General features: G+C 41.7%; 1 protein-coding gene across 6 annotated transcripts in view; it reads right to left on the reverse strand.

Moving 5' to 3' along the window:
- Positions 1-4211: 4211 nt before the first annotated feature.
- Positions 4212-14991, reverse strand: part of dnmt3bb.1 (DNA (cytosine-5-)-methyltransferase 3 beta, duplicate b.1) — a 49379-nt gene continuing 38599 nt past the window's right edge. For 5 of the 6 annotated variants that reach the window (XM_020052120.2, XM_010875724.3, XM_010875725.3 and 2 more), the window contains exons 10-22: positions 14487-14609; positions 13992-14036; positions 13798-13877; positions 11281-11393; positions 10839-11022; positions 10273-10357; positions 10009-10154; positions 8816-8906; positions 8482-8630; positions 8189-8274; positions 7057-7126; positions 6780-6898; positions 4212-5254 (exon numbers count right to left, since the gene is read on the reverse strand). In XM_020052120.2, the coding sequence (XP_019907679.1) occupies positions 5113-5254; positions 6780-6898; positions 7057-7126; positions 8189-8274; positions 8482-8630; positions 8816-8906; positions 10009-10154; positions 10273-10357; positions 10839-11022; positions 11281-11393; positions 13798-13877; positions 13992-14036; positions 14487-14609 (1433 nt within the window). In that variant the 3' untranslated portion in view covers positions 4212-5112. The remainder of the gene's footprint in view (positions 5255-6779; positions 6899-7056; positions 7127-8188; positions 8275-8481; positions 8631-8815; positions 8907-10008; positions 10155-10272; positions 10358-10838; positions 11023-11280; positions 11394-13797; positions 13878-13991; positions 14037-14486; positions 14610-14991) is intronic. The other variant, XM_020052122.2, reaches the window with a different exon arrangement.

Here is a 14991-nt window from a genome sequence, read left to right on the forward strand (position 1 = left end):
CTGGCTGCACCTAGAAATTCTGTCCATAAAAATTACGAACAGAACTGGCGACAAAGGGCAGCCCTGCCGGAGTCCAACATGCACTGGGAACAAGTCTGACTTACTGCCGGGACCAAGCTCCTGCTTCGGTCGTACAGGGACCTGACAGCCCTTAGCAAAGGACCCAGGATCCCATATTCCCGAAGCACCCTCCACAGGATGCCGCGAGGGACACAGTCGAATGCCTTCTCCAAATCCACAAAACACATGTGGACTGGTTGGGCAAACTCCCATGAACCCTCCAGCACCCCGTAGAGGGTATAGAGCTGGTCCAGTGTTCCACGGCCCAGACGAAAACCACACTGTTCCTCCCGAGGTTCTTCAGCCCGGGTGATGGACGAGTCCACCTCTGAGCCCTCATCCTCTGCTTCCTCAATGGAAGACGTGACGGCGGGACAATAACCAGTGAGATTTCAAATAAACAGTATTTGAAACTGTAAAGCACACAGAAGGAGAATTCCAAATGAAAGCCTGTCATACTGAAGAACTTTGTCGTCACACAGTCTCCTTCCTCCCTGTATGTACCCTGCACTGTCACCCACGTTGTCTATTACTAAGACACTCTGTCGGGTGAACTCTTCCAGACAATCCTGACAACAGTGTTTTTTTGGGATAGGATTCACAACACAGGGTAGGATTTTTAAAGGGCCTGTTGCAAGCCTGATTTAAATCCTATGTGAGAAACTGTATCTGAAAGGAGGAAAACCTGAAATGATATAGTCAATCAAAGATGTGATTCCCCACACAATACTGAAAAATATAAATTAAAAAATCTAAAAGTTATTTTAATTGCTTACTGTGAATAGATGAAATTATTTAAATTTTGGGGGGATTCGTAGGCTGGACTTCCTAATACATTTGGAGAGTGCAAAACATTGAGTAGGCTAGATGTATTTGATAAAAAGGGAGAAGTAACAAATAAGGAAAACAAATGACTGAAGCTTACTGAAAGATAAATAAATTACTTTATTAGTATACTGTGGTCATTTTCCTATATAATTTATAATACTATGGTGCGTTCCATTTGTCGGAATTTCAACTCGGAATGTCGGAAGAACCCCACTTGCCCTGAGGTCGTAAACCAAGATGGCAGCACCTTGTATCAACAGTAAGGTTATATGGTGTAGTTTTACGACTCACTGTTCATTTCTTCTGAGCAACCAGTAACCAGGAAAAAACCTTCCTCGCGATTGCAAAATGAGCCCCTAAGCTCTCCAATAGATTTTTAGTAGAATCATTAAAACTTGTCCATCAGGTCGCGGCACCATGCTGTTAGAAATCAGCCATTTCGTATAGTGTGTTCATAATGTTACAGACTTAGCCTTGTACCTTAGCTTAATAGACATCCCAAACAGAATACACATCCGAGTTCTGTAAGCCCATTGGCTAATTACTGTCGCGCTTTGAATGAACATGACTTCCTGTGTACAGATAAACAGATGTTCTTTGTTTTCTAAACATAAACAAGCCTACATTCATATACTTCAACACTAGCGACTGGAATACCGTGCTGCTTGGTCACTGTTTTCTTCCTTCTCACTCTCTTAGTGGATGTAAGAGCCGGCTGGCCCTTTTTTGTCCCAGTTGAAAAGTGGTCTTCTTAGACCAGAGGCCCTTGGGGGAGATGGTTTTCTGCTGTCCTGCCCTTTCCTGACACCATAAGACCCATTGCTCTGTCTGATGGTCTGTCTGTATTCATCTCCGTCAGATAAACCAAATCCTGTAAATACGAAAAATACAACAAAGGGACTCTGAATTGCAACTGACCTCTTCTTTGAAGAACATATATAATATATAACTTTCTATCAAAAACGGATGCAGAAACATTTATCCATGCATTCGTTACTTTTAGACTAGATTACTGCAATGCTCTTCTTTCCGGTTACCCTGACAAATCAATAAATACACTCCAATTAGTGCTGCACATGGCTGCTAGAATCATAACGAGAACAATTTTCTTTTAACACATTACTCCTGTCCTAGCGTCCTTACACTGGCTGCCTGTTAGGGTTAGGGCTGATTTTAAGGTTTTACTGTTAACCTATAAATCAATACATGGACTTGCTCCTACTTACCTGCCATACATACGTACATGTAACCTACGATCGCAAGATGCAGGCCTTTTAATTGTACCTAGAATTTCTAAACAAACAGCTGGAGGCAGGGCCTTTTCTCATAGAGCTCCACTACTGTGGAATGATCTGCCAATTAAGGTTAGAAATGCAAACCCGGGGGTGTGAAGGTGTCCAGTAGGCTTGATACTGTCCACCCTTGCTGTCTTGCCAGGTGGGCTCTCATCACCACTGGGATGCCCTCCCTCCAATGCCTTTCGGGGGAAGAGTCACTGGCTTGTTGTTGTCTCTCTGTTGCGCAATTGAGCTGGACCTCATTCAGGGTGGTTGCGGTTGGTGGGTGTCCCTTTGGTTGATGCCTGGCAATGATTTCCTGCCTGTTGGGCCCTGTCCGAGGCCTCCCCAGGGTAGGGCCACAGTGTCGACGGACCCCCCGTCTCAGTTTCAATGTCTTACGCTGCTATACTATTGTGCTGGGGGATTGGGTCAGTTCTCCTTCCCCACTAAGTTCTCCTCCACTATAAATCGTTGTTGATATGAGGAATGGAGGTTTTTTCATGAAATTCTGCCTTCTTAGGGAGTTTTTCCTTGCCACTGAAATTCAACACTACTGTTGTTTGCTCCTTGGGGTTTAAGGCCGGGTGTCTCTGTAAAAGCACTTTGTGACAACTGCTGTTGTAAAAAGGGTTTTATAAATACATTTGATTGATTGAACTGCAATTCTATATCAGGCAAGAATGGGAAAACATTTCACTTTCAAAACAACAGCAATTGGTCTCCTTAGTTCCCAAACACTTAGTGTTTTTAAAAGAAGAGGTGAAGAAGGGGGCTAAAACCCCCTAAAATAGGCCTAGCGACATCACTGGTGATCGGTCATACGTTTGTGCACCTCCCAGTCAAGAGGTAATGTTATCACTACCTCTTTTTATTTCGAAGTGGTAAGTTGTTGTGGACATTATAGGTGGTCTTTCTGGAGGACCTTGCCCATGACAGGGTCCCTAATGTATGAGACTGCTGGTGACAGTCATTGTCAGTTAACAATTCAGTACAAGAAAAATAACAGCAAAGAAAATCAGTTAAATGCTTTTTTTATTGAATAAAAGTAATATATAGAGTATACAGAAATCCTTTCTCGCTGTCTAGCCAAAATAACTAGTACTTTCACTCCATAACTTGCATTACACAGAACAAGTGTTGTTTACAATTGGTAAATCCTTTTTAGAAAACACAATGGAAGTACAGCATTATTGGAGAAAGCATTTTTTTTTAACAAAAGATAAATCATATACATCTAACATTTTAAGTTGCAAATCTAACAGCACACAATGACAATAAAAATACTATTGATAAAAATCCTATTGTAAAACTCTATACAATGATATATATATATATATATATGTGTATATATATATACTTATAAAATCGAGCCTTAGACATAGTATTCTACTATTTTGTAAGTGAGCAGATCAGCTTTATAAAATAAAAGATTTTGAAAGGTGAATAAGTAAAAGCATATAAAAACACAGAAAAACTATTTTTAATATACCGTCATAACAATGACAGTCAGCAAACTTAAAAGCATACAGTAGTATTAATGAAGTATGTAAACAAATTACGAATTTTGGCATCTTAGTAAAATAATTCCTGTTGAAGTAGGTAAGTGCTGGTTACGTAAAGTACAAACAACTCAAAAACATAACTGGCACGTCACTGCAAACGTGCATAAAATCCCAAACTACATATTCAATTACAAAAACAAAAAAGACCTTAAAACTAGCTGAAATGAGTAGACACTAAAGTTTACATAAACATATCAAATTGAAATGACACTAAGACAATAAAACCAATTCAAATATTGTTAAATCTTGTAAACATTTTCATATATACAGTATAACAATTAGGTATAAAAGTATAAAAACATTCCAGTGGCTAAAACATTTTTTTATCGTAATTGGCCAACGAGGGTTTTAAGATGCCCAGGGCACAGTTTTTCAAAGGCTATCTATCTGGCTTCTACCTATTGGATATGTTTAAACACATATCAACAATTTTTTGAATGGATGAATTCCTGACTTTAATCCAGACTCAAGTTTTTTTTTTGTTCTATGCATCTTATCTAACAGACAAAATCTACACAGGAACAATGGAGCCCTGAATGATATGGTAATGCCCACATTTGGTAAAAGTAACAACAAAATAAACAAATAAAGTCCAGTTTAAAAAATATGTATATTACATATTCATAACAGTAGCACATGACCAATGTCAAAATCTCCAATATTGATAAGTCTTTATGCTGATTTTACAGTATATTTTCGAATATATTCAGATATGGCTAGAAATGGATTCTTCATTCTGTCTCACCTGGTTTGGATTTATTTATTTCAAGTATTAGATCACATTGGCAATTGGGAGTGAACATATATACAGTATTTTCAAACCCTGATTATGTTGACATAAAAATTAAACAAAGAAATGTCTACTCATTCATAAAAAGAACTTAACTGGTTTATAAAAGTCAGTGTGACTTTGTTTGACGTAAAAAAATGTGATTACAACAAATCCAGTTTAAGACAACATGATAGGAAGTGATTGGTTAGAAAAATAAAAGCACTGTTTTAAACCTTAAAAGCCTAAAATAACACTTTGGCTATCAGTGGATACCAAGACTTGGCATTGGCACGTCTGTTTGACAATCCGTGGTACTTTCTATTTTGCTCTCAGCCAACCTTTTGGTGAGCAGGAGACTACAGGGCGCGACAGTTGGTTTTGCTCAGTAGAAGCAGGTTTGTCCCTTTGTTGGGTGTATGTAGATTGTGCCTGGTGAAAACGTTGAGGCTGAACAGAGAGGCGTAAGAGTCTCCATGTGTACTGGCCCGGTCTAGTGTGTTCCATGGGGGACCCCACAGAAGGCCAACGAGTGTAGATCCAGATCCCGCTCCCAAGGTGTGGTAGTGTAGGGAGGTTGGGAATGTATTGACTGGTGGGGCCAGGGTAGGTACTATTCACACGCAAAGTAGTCCTTCAGGGGGGCAAATAGGTGCCTGATGACAGGCACACTCCAAGACCTGCCCAACAACTTCTGTCTGGCACCGCGGCCCATGTTGGACACATCTGTGTAGTGGACAGGGAAGCCAAAGATCCTGGAGGAAATGGATCAAAGCAGCGGTGTTAAAGGCGCCCTCTGGTCACATGGATACTACCAAGCTTCCCTCAAAACACACTGGGATCTCACATTGTCTAAAGGTGACCTGACCCTATCGTAGGCATGTCACCATTAAATCGGAATCAAAATAAGGTTTGGGTGTGAAGCAGGGTATTTGGGGAGGGAGATACACTGCTCTCTTTGAAGAGGTTGGGATCGAACAGACTCCTATTTTGGCTTTTAAATCAATGATTTCTTAGTGGGACTATTCAGCAGTAAAGAGAATTCATATGGATGACCATGTGACCGGACTATATGATAATTATTAAGCCAGTGTTTTCTTGGCAACTATAGTAGAACATCCGCTGAACTAAGCTAAAAACGTTCTTAACGTCAAAGGTTTCTCCACTGCCAACCCTAACACTAATTATTGCATAGCTGGTTGGCTGGTGAAGGTAGCCCCAAATGGTATATGATATTAAGCCAACAAATTACGAGTAGGTCACTATTAGCTGAGTCTTCCATGCACTGTGACAATGTACACTGATGAGCCAAAACATTATGACCATGTGCCTAATATGCTGTTGGTCCTCAGCATGCCACCGAAACAATGCACAGACCCCTGAAGGTGTCCTGTGGTATCTGGCACCAAGACATTACCAGCAGTCCTGTAAGTTGCAAGGTGTAGCCGCTGTGGATCGTGTGTGGACTTTTTGTTCAAGCACACCCCACAGATGTTCAGTTGGATTGACATCTGGGAAATTTAGAGGCCATGAAGTCCAAATGAATACCCAGACCCAGGGTTTTCCGGCATAACATTGCTCTGATCATCGCACTCATCTCACTGGCTTGTCGTCTTCCCACAGTGTATCCTGGTTCCACTTCCCCAAGTAAACAGCACACAGTAAACATGTACACAGCTGTCCACTTGATGTAAAAGAAAACGGGAATCATCGAAACAGGCATTCTACTTCTACTGCTCCAAGGTCCAGTTCCCTTGGATCAGTGGAAGGTTCTATTTTTTTCTCTGACCTGCACTGTTGGACACGTGTGCCTTTCTAAACCAAGTCCTATTTATTGAATTTGCCACAAGTAGCCTTCAGTCAAGTTCTAGCGACATCTCAAGGATGATTAAATAACACAGGATGCATCTGAGCTAAAATTGTGTCATAATAAATGGTTTGAAGTCCTATGTACATGAAAGCTTTCATTTGTTCATTTTCAACAAATTGGCACAAAAGCAAATTGATGCCAAAAACAATTCCCCCCACAAAACAGAGAAAGATTTGTCTGAGTACTTCCCAAAGGCACTGTAAGAGTCCTTTGAAGCATTTTAGCTTAGTTATAGTGCCTGTGACAATGAGGTTTGAAGTCCCACCCAGCTGACTACATTATAATTGAAGACGTCTTCGATATTAAAAGGCCTTCCCCCTAGCCAGGCCCTCTAACCACCTCTATGAGCTTGGTGCTGCAGTTCCTGCTCTAGCAATTTTTACTGTGAGTGCCAATTCTCCAGGTCTCACCTCTCCAGCTCGGTGCACCACAGGATGTCCTCCTTGCCATTCATCATGACTGGAAAGTGCTGGTCTTTGCCTTGCTTGATAGAGTTGGAGCGGGTGGTGATTGTGCGCACCTTTCCAAACTACATATACAATTTACACTGGTATTAATCAGTGCTTTAATCTCCTTTGCACAGCACTGCACATGGGCATGTGTTTTCTGTAGCATACACACTTTTTAATATATTGAATTAAAACCACCAGTGATTGCAGACTATTTTTCATTAGTGAGACGTGTTACCTTAGCCACACGGCCATGTTCCAGACAGTCCTGCAAATCTAGCTTGTCCATTCCCGACGCACACCGGGGCCTGGCACATGGAGAACAGGACTTAGAAATGGAATCCCTCAAGAAATATCCATCAAGTGACATAAACTGGCAAGCACTATATTTTACAATACTTGACTACACAATGGGCACCAATATGTAGGTCCTGACATAATTGGCAACTACCAAATAGTCACAACAAATATAATGGGGAGAAATTCTACACGACACTCTATGTATAGTGCTGCCTATATATTATATTGTATTATTTTATTATATTTTCTTGTTCTGTTTTTCTTATTATGATGTTTTCATTTGAGTATGTTATTGTATTTTTATATTTTGTATTTTTCTTTGTAAAGCACATTGAATTGCTTCGATGTATGAATTGTGCTATATAAATAAACTTTCCTGCTTTTTTAAAATTATTTGAATCCCTTGTGGAATTATAGATTTTTTTTTTGTTCACTATGAAATCTTCTTTTATATACTTTTTTTAATCTGATGTACAAGGTCTATAGTTACCAATTCCATATGTTGGTTTAGAGGGAATCATGCGTGTAGTAGAAAAACTACATTAGAAAGTAATTAGTGAAGGTGCAAAAATAAGTGAACCCCATGTTGCATTGGATAAATCAAGTAGGTAAGTAGAATCTTGGCTGAGAGCAATCAAAGGAGAGATCTGTAGGAAAGAGTTTGGGTGGGACTGATAAATAGTCAACCGAGTCAGTTTGGTGTTACCCACATAGGTGAACGCAAACCACACTATGCTTCTTCACTGTGATGCAATACATTCACAAATGAAAAGTATTAAACATAACAGCAACTCAGCCTAGAAGAGGACGCCCACTTCTTGGGTACACAAATGCTTCAGCACCATTCAAAATTGGGAACTTTATTACCCTGGTAACCATGTGGAACAAGGATATAGTGCCATTAGTTCAACCAATGACTAAAGGGACAGGTATGTCATAGTAGAAGTAAATGAGAGATGACACCTTTTACTGAATTAATAAATGTAGTAAGTGGTGCTTTAAATAATTCCCATATGATTCAACCAATAGCATTTATTATAACATGTGACTTATTGGGAAACATCACGCACCTGTTCATCCCTGGTAGGTTCCCCCAGAAGTACCTGGCCCTGTGGGCTGCTGACACCTCAATGGCATCGATCATGACTGGATTGCACTGTGAGACGCACACACCAAGAGAACGGCTAGGGCTTAATTCAACACGTTAATGCTATGATGGGTTACACAATCTTTGCTCTTTACAACATCCTTGTGTTGGGATTTGAGTGTGGACGTAGAAAGGCTAAGAAAGCTACCGAGGTAACACCAAAGAACCAAGAGACGATCACGATATGGATCCATTCATACTGTGGATAAAACAGACCTCGAGGAAACGGGAGATGTCCCGCTTGTCGTTGACGCCCATTGCCACCACATTCTCAAACATCCAGAAAAAGGGGCGGTCCTCGCCCTCCTTTGGCTTGGCCTCGCTGAGCAGGCGGTAGAACTCAAAGAACAATCTCCCTGTGCCCTCTGGACAAATGGGAATGAGGAGACCACGTTAGAACATGTATTCCCATGTTGGGTGTTACATGTGGACTTATTGGAGCTCCTGAATATGAAAACATGTTCAAAAGCACACACTTCACTGGCACTTGTTGACATATGAGTGAAGTAAACTGAAGCATGCATAGATTTTGTGTTAGATTAATACTGACCATACAGTCCCTTCCTGGCAGGGTTGACGATAGACAGGTCATTACAGGGGCTTCCTCCAATCACCAGGTCAAATGGGCCCCACTCCTCTATCTGTGTAAGACAATAGCACCACCTACTGTCGGACTGAGTTTAACACACATCAATGCTCCAGTTTGTTGTTAGGCCCTTTACTGGTTACATGCCTCCTCCCCCTAACACAGGGTGGTATATTACACCAACACCCCCCTTCAACAGTCCTACAGAATGCCCCCGAGCCACACCCTCCCCCCACTTTCCTACAGAATCCCCACAGCCATAGATAGGGGCCTTTTCATCTGTGACAAAGGGCTCATGGGGGACAGAGAAAAATCGACTGTGCCTCCTGAGCCTCTTATGCAACAGTGAGCCGGGGGGGGGGGGCCGACCCTCTAGCCAATGGGTGTTTTTCAGGGGGTGGGGGTTCCCCAAGCAGGGGCCAAGCCTACCCACCCGGGCCCAGACCCTCTTTGAGGAGTGCTCTGAGTCGAAGACAAAGGGGTGAATGGGTTCTGGGGGATTAACCCTGACAAGAGGCTGTACTTTGTCCTCTAGCCCAGATGACATCACAGACTGGCTTCCAAATCACCAGCGCACCGCTGTCTGCAGCTGTGGTGGCGCTATGTGTTCAGGACTGACTTGGGAGTCGAGCGGGAGGTGCGTGTTCTAATGAAAAAACAGATGAAGCTGCATGGATCAAGTTTGTGTGTGGTTAATGTAGTACACGTTTTTTGTTCTCCGTCTCAAAAGAGCCCTGCCAATCCCATACATCAGTATTTGTGTGAGTGTGAATCGAGGGCATTCCCTTCAACCCTAACTCTAATCAGGTGCGGTTTAAATGAACTAAGCTGAGGCTCAACAAGGTACACTGAGGTACTGCTGTGCCCTTGAGCCATTAACAGGGCTGTGGCTACGCACTGAAAAAGACGACTATGAAGGACACAAAGGCACCAGCCCTCGGCTCTTGGCAAACGTTGTCCCGGGAGATTAATAATGTTGATACATTACAATGGTTGATAATCCTCCCCATACGCTGAATTGGGAGAAGCACCTGGTTTGCTCAGAACCAGAATGAGTCACTGGGATAGGATCGTGGACTTTCCCCTTGACCTGACTGTTTGTTCTGCCAGTTCATATGTAAAGAGTGCGAAGACTTGGAGTGAGACGATCTGCTTACATTCTTCCTGGTGATGTTGCGTACGTCGTGCACATACTGTATCCTCCCTTCGTGCCGGACCACCCCCACCGATATGGAATCCTCACAAACCTCTGATGCAATATAATGGTCCACTTTGAACCCAAGGTCTCGTAGAACCAAGTATCCTAGACACATGCACAAGTAAATAAAAAAAGGAGATAGTTTTGATTGATTATTATGTTTAGTAATTCATTGATACTTATGTGCTTTCACACACATGTACACACACACACAAACACTTACCAGTGGCAATGCCGTCAAACAGTGAAAGCACACGGATGGGACGCCTCTGTTCTGCTGGTACAGCCCGGTAGATCTTTGGGCTTTCCTGAGAAACATATAGAGCAAATCAAAGTGTTTATTAAAAAGCACAGCTGTGTAGTTACATGCTATCTGTGGTACCCTGTGACCTGTACCCTGCGACAGGAGAAATACAGCAGGCCCTAGATAATGTGTGAACTTGGATGGGCCTTAGTATTTTATTTGTTTTGTGGACCTGTATTTGCCAAGCCAATATATACCAGTATTAGCCAGGTGATGCTTGTTTCTTGAAGCCTGTTTTTGCCAGATGTAGCGCTTGGCATTCTTGCATATTTGGTGGTTCCAAACTTCTTCATATCACAATGATGGAGCCCACTGTGCTCCTGGGACCTATCAATTCTTTAGCAGTCTTTTTGTAACCTTCCCCAAGGATGGTGCACACTCAGTTCTGTAAGTCACTCCGGATACGATTCTGCTAGATAATTTAAATGAAGACGTATTTTCACAAGTGCTGGCGTGAAGAATTAAAGTATCTGGGTGGGACTCACAAACTCCTGGCCGTTGTCATTGACAAAGAATTCCTGCAGCTTGGTGCTCCAGTCGTGGCGTCGTTTGAGCACGCCGTAGGGCTGCAGGGGCTGGCACATGTAGCATCGCCACGGGTCCAGGTTACGGGCATTATTGGACGCCCCGGCGCCCACCAGAATATCCAGACAGTCTACACAGAAACACCTGCGGGGAGAGACGGGTTAAGATAAGGCAGAGGGAGAAGAGGAAAGATAGATGAGGGAGTGAGAGAAAGGAGTGGGGAAGGGAGAGAAACAGGCCAGGGGGGGACAGAGAGAAAGCAGGGATGCAAGGCAGATGGAACTGATACTAAAAAGAAAAGTAACATGGAAGACATGTGTTCATGCCACCGACAGTGAAGAGTGACAGAACGAAACTGAACCTGTCTGGATGGGGTGAGCATAAAAGGGAGTCGAGCCCCACCTGCAGCAGTTGGCGTTCCCACACAGTAGCACTTCACGGCCCCCACAGCACACCGTGCAGTAGGACTGGTATCCATCATCATCATACATGTAGGAGATCTCCAGATACACATCCTGACAAACATAGAGAACCCTCTTACACAACCAACCAATCACATTCATTTACAAAGCCCTTTTTACAACAGCAGTTGTAACAAGGTGCTTTTACAAAACAACCATATCTAGATGGCCCAAACAAAGAGTTAACTAACACCCTTCACATTTGTTTTGAAGTTATACCTCCGTCAGGTATAGGTGTAGAAATTCTGTTGAGTTTAACTTCTGAAGAGTTTCTCTGCCAAATGTATTCTATATTCTGGTGTGAAATATTGGTGTATCCAATAACGTTACCAGGGTATCAGTTAAGAATTGCATCTTTTAAAGTTTGTTTTCCAAACGACAGTTACTTTAAACACTTGTTTCATCTCAGGCAGTGGTGTAAAGTAAATTACATAGCAAGTACTACTTAAAGGGATATTTCACTTGTGCTTTATTTACCTATGTCAACATATTGTATGTCAATTAAAATTTTGAATTTCCTTATGTGATGTAAATGCAAATGTTTATGCATTTCGCTGATGGAAACGTGATCTACATATCCTGGGTGTAAGCAAACTAAAATATCCAGAATGCATTATGGTTTCAGGACTCTTATAATTAGGAACCCTCTTGAAAATGAGATGCTGCATCTCAAGAGGCTATCCATTAATAAATTGAAATTGAAATTGAATCATCTAAGCAGCCATTGTTTCGCAATCTCAAGAAGACTAACTAGTGAGCTCCGGAGAAAATTACTAACACTCCCAGTTTGAAGCCTACTTTAAAAGGATTCAAACTGGACAAGTAAGGCTACCTTAAGACGCTATTCTTTATAAAGCCAGAGAAAACTTATCAAAGTGACTATCCTGCAAAGTCATGGCCAATATGAACATAGTTGAGACAAGTCGAATGGCTCTTTTGAACAAGGACAATCATATCTACCTACTAGTGTAATCGAGCAATTAGCAAAAAACAAAGGCCAAAATAATTGCTGCAAAACATGAAGTCCCCAATTGTAAAAATAAAATAAAAAGTACTGCTGTGCTGAGTAACTATGTCTTCAATGCTTCCCAATCCTTCTCTTATAACACATTATCTAGGGAGACCGGAAAGACAACCAAATAAGGTCTTGCGGTGGATATTCCATTTAAGTCGTTGTTTGGTATGGTTTTACTTGAAGATTTCCACTTCAGTGATTTGTATTATAGTATCTTTACTCAAGTATGACAATTGGGTATTTTTTCACCACTGTTTGTGGTCTGTTTGGGAAACTGATCAAACAAGGTGTGCGTATGTCTGCAAACTGTAAAAAGCGACAGACAACAAGCCTTTAATAACTGACACAAATAACAAAGCTGTCAACTGTCTGTAGCAAACGGTCTGTCATGTCTCACTCCATTCCGGTCCCTGGCCGCAATGGCGCAGATGTAGTACGAGGCAAAAAAAGTTTTGTCACAAGAAGAAAATGCACAAAAGTGCTTAAGGCCAGGCAATGTGCATATTTTCAGAGCATTTCTGTCACAACTAACATCTGACTAATGATAACAAGCTGACTATCATTATACCTAGTGCCAACGGTGCTCTGTTCGCCCCGCCCCCATGGCACCTGCTATCACGTTTGATGTTCGGTTAAGCTACTGCTAATACTTTCTTATTTGCACAACTCCGAGGCCATACCAGTGATTTACAGGAATACTTATCGACCGGCAAGTCATTGTGTCAGTCAATGGGAAAACTCGAAATGATATCCTTTCGTTAAATGACATCCTTTCGTGATGACTTGACACATACTCTCCCCAGGCTCCCACACCCTCTCACATGCCCTACTCCCACTCTCAGTCACATACACACATACATTCTCCATCATACGCACACAACTGTCTTTTTCCTCACACATCTCAACCCGTTACAGTGCTTTTATTCAATTTTATTTACTGTTTACATTGAAATATTTCATTTTTACTTTACTTTGTAAATGCACATTGGAGTGCATGTAACTGTAAGAAATGTGACGTTGAAATACCATTTTAATATAATATAATGTCTATGTCGTCAGCAGCCCAAGCACACCCAGACTATTTTGCTCCTTAGTTTGCCTCATGTAGGTTTTGTTGCTATACAACAAACCGGTCTATTGGAAACAAATAGTATCGATGCCTCTAGTCCCTTACGCAAGATAGAGTCAGGTCCAGACGTGTCTAACACTAAGGCTCTATTGACAAAATAGTTATTAGCCTGCTGAAAACATTGGTCTTCTAGAAAACAGCACAAACACGTGAATAAACACTCTGACACATTGAAGGGCTTGGAGTTGACAGCATAACTCATCAACTATTATTTTCAAGGATAGTGGTGCGAGATAGATCAGGGGGAAGTGTAATATACTATAGGGGTATTTCATGAAACTGAGCAATTCATGACTTGAGAGTAGGCTACTTACCTTGCATGCTTGGCAAAGGCCTCCTTCAAAAAGTGGGTGGAACGTTGCCACTCTTGTCTTCCCACACGAGAGGCAGAACTCTGCTCGAAAAAAATGATGAGACATCTGAAGTCATCAAACGAAAGTACTTTTCACAGTTCATGTTTCAAGGCTACATATTTTATGAAATATCTGAAACTAAAAGGAGGACATACCTTCTATACTTCTGTTATTCTTCAAAACGTCATGCACCATTTGTTCTGAGGGGTAGAGAGGAGACATACACCCAGGCCTGTAATCAATAACTGTAGTCCAATGTAGCCCAGTCGGTAGAGCATAATGCTGACCATGCCCGGGTTGTGGGTTTCATTTAGATAAGGTACAAGTACAAAAAGAGTATGAAAATGCATACACTCACTAGAAAACATTCCGAATATCATCTGCTAAATCAATTAAATGTAAAATGTCTTTAATGTAATAATCACACCGTGAGGCACAAACACATCCAGTTCAATATTCAAAGACATACAAAAAACAATACAGCAATAAAGAAGTCTTAATTAGAATACTGTTTGTTTTAGATGGAAAACTCCAGATATTCATTAATGCACAACATGTTGGAAACTGTTTCAGTGTGTGTTCTTCACTTTGGTGCCTAATGAACATGACCCTGGTGACCCCATGTAACCCCGCCTGGAAAACCTTCTGACCTCGACTGTAAACCTCCTCAGGGCTGCTTTTGGCCTTACACAGGCTGATGCGGGCCCTCCTGGCTGTGGGGAAATACTCTGGCAGGCTGACATCCAACACCTGGTGGTTCAGCGGGTTGCTGTCTGGAGGATACACACACACACACACACACAAACAAACAAACACACAGACATAGGTGCGCATACACACACACACACACACACACACACACACAAGAAACTAATAATTTATTTTGAAGAAAGGATGTAAAAATAGTATAGACTGTGATTATGTAAGTATGTAAGTAAAAAGGAACAATGGGGTATGGTATATGGCCAATATACCACAGTTCTTAGTCACAGCACATCGCGGAATGTCATAGTTGTGGTATTCAGTCTCATATACCATGGCTATAAGCCAATACACATTCTAACCACCTGGCTTATAAACAAGCAGTAAGGCACAAGGGGTGGGGTTTATAGCCAATATACCACAAACCCCAAGGTGCCTTATTGTGCTAATGAA

Source organism: Esox lucius, chromosome 12 (genome assembly GCF_011004845.1).
Source record: "Esox lucius isolate fEsoLuc1 chromosome 12, fEsoLuc1.pri, whole genome shotgun sequence".
NCBI classification, from domain to species: Eukaryota; Metazoa; Chordata; class Actinopteri; order Esociformes; family Esocidae; genus Esox; species Esox lucius.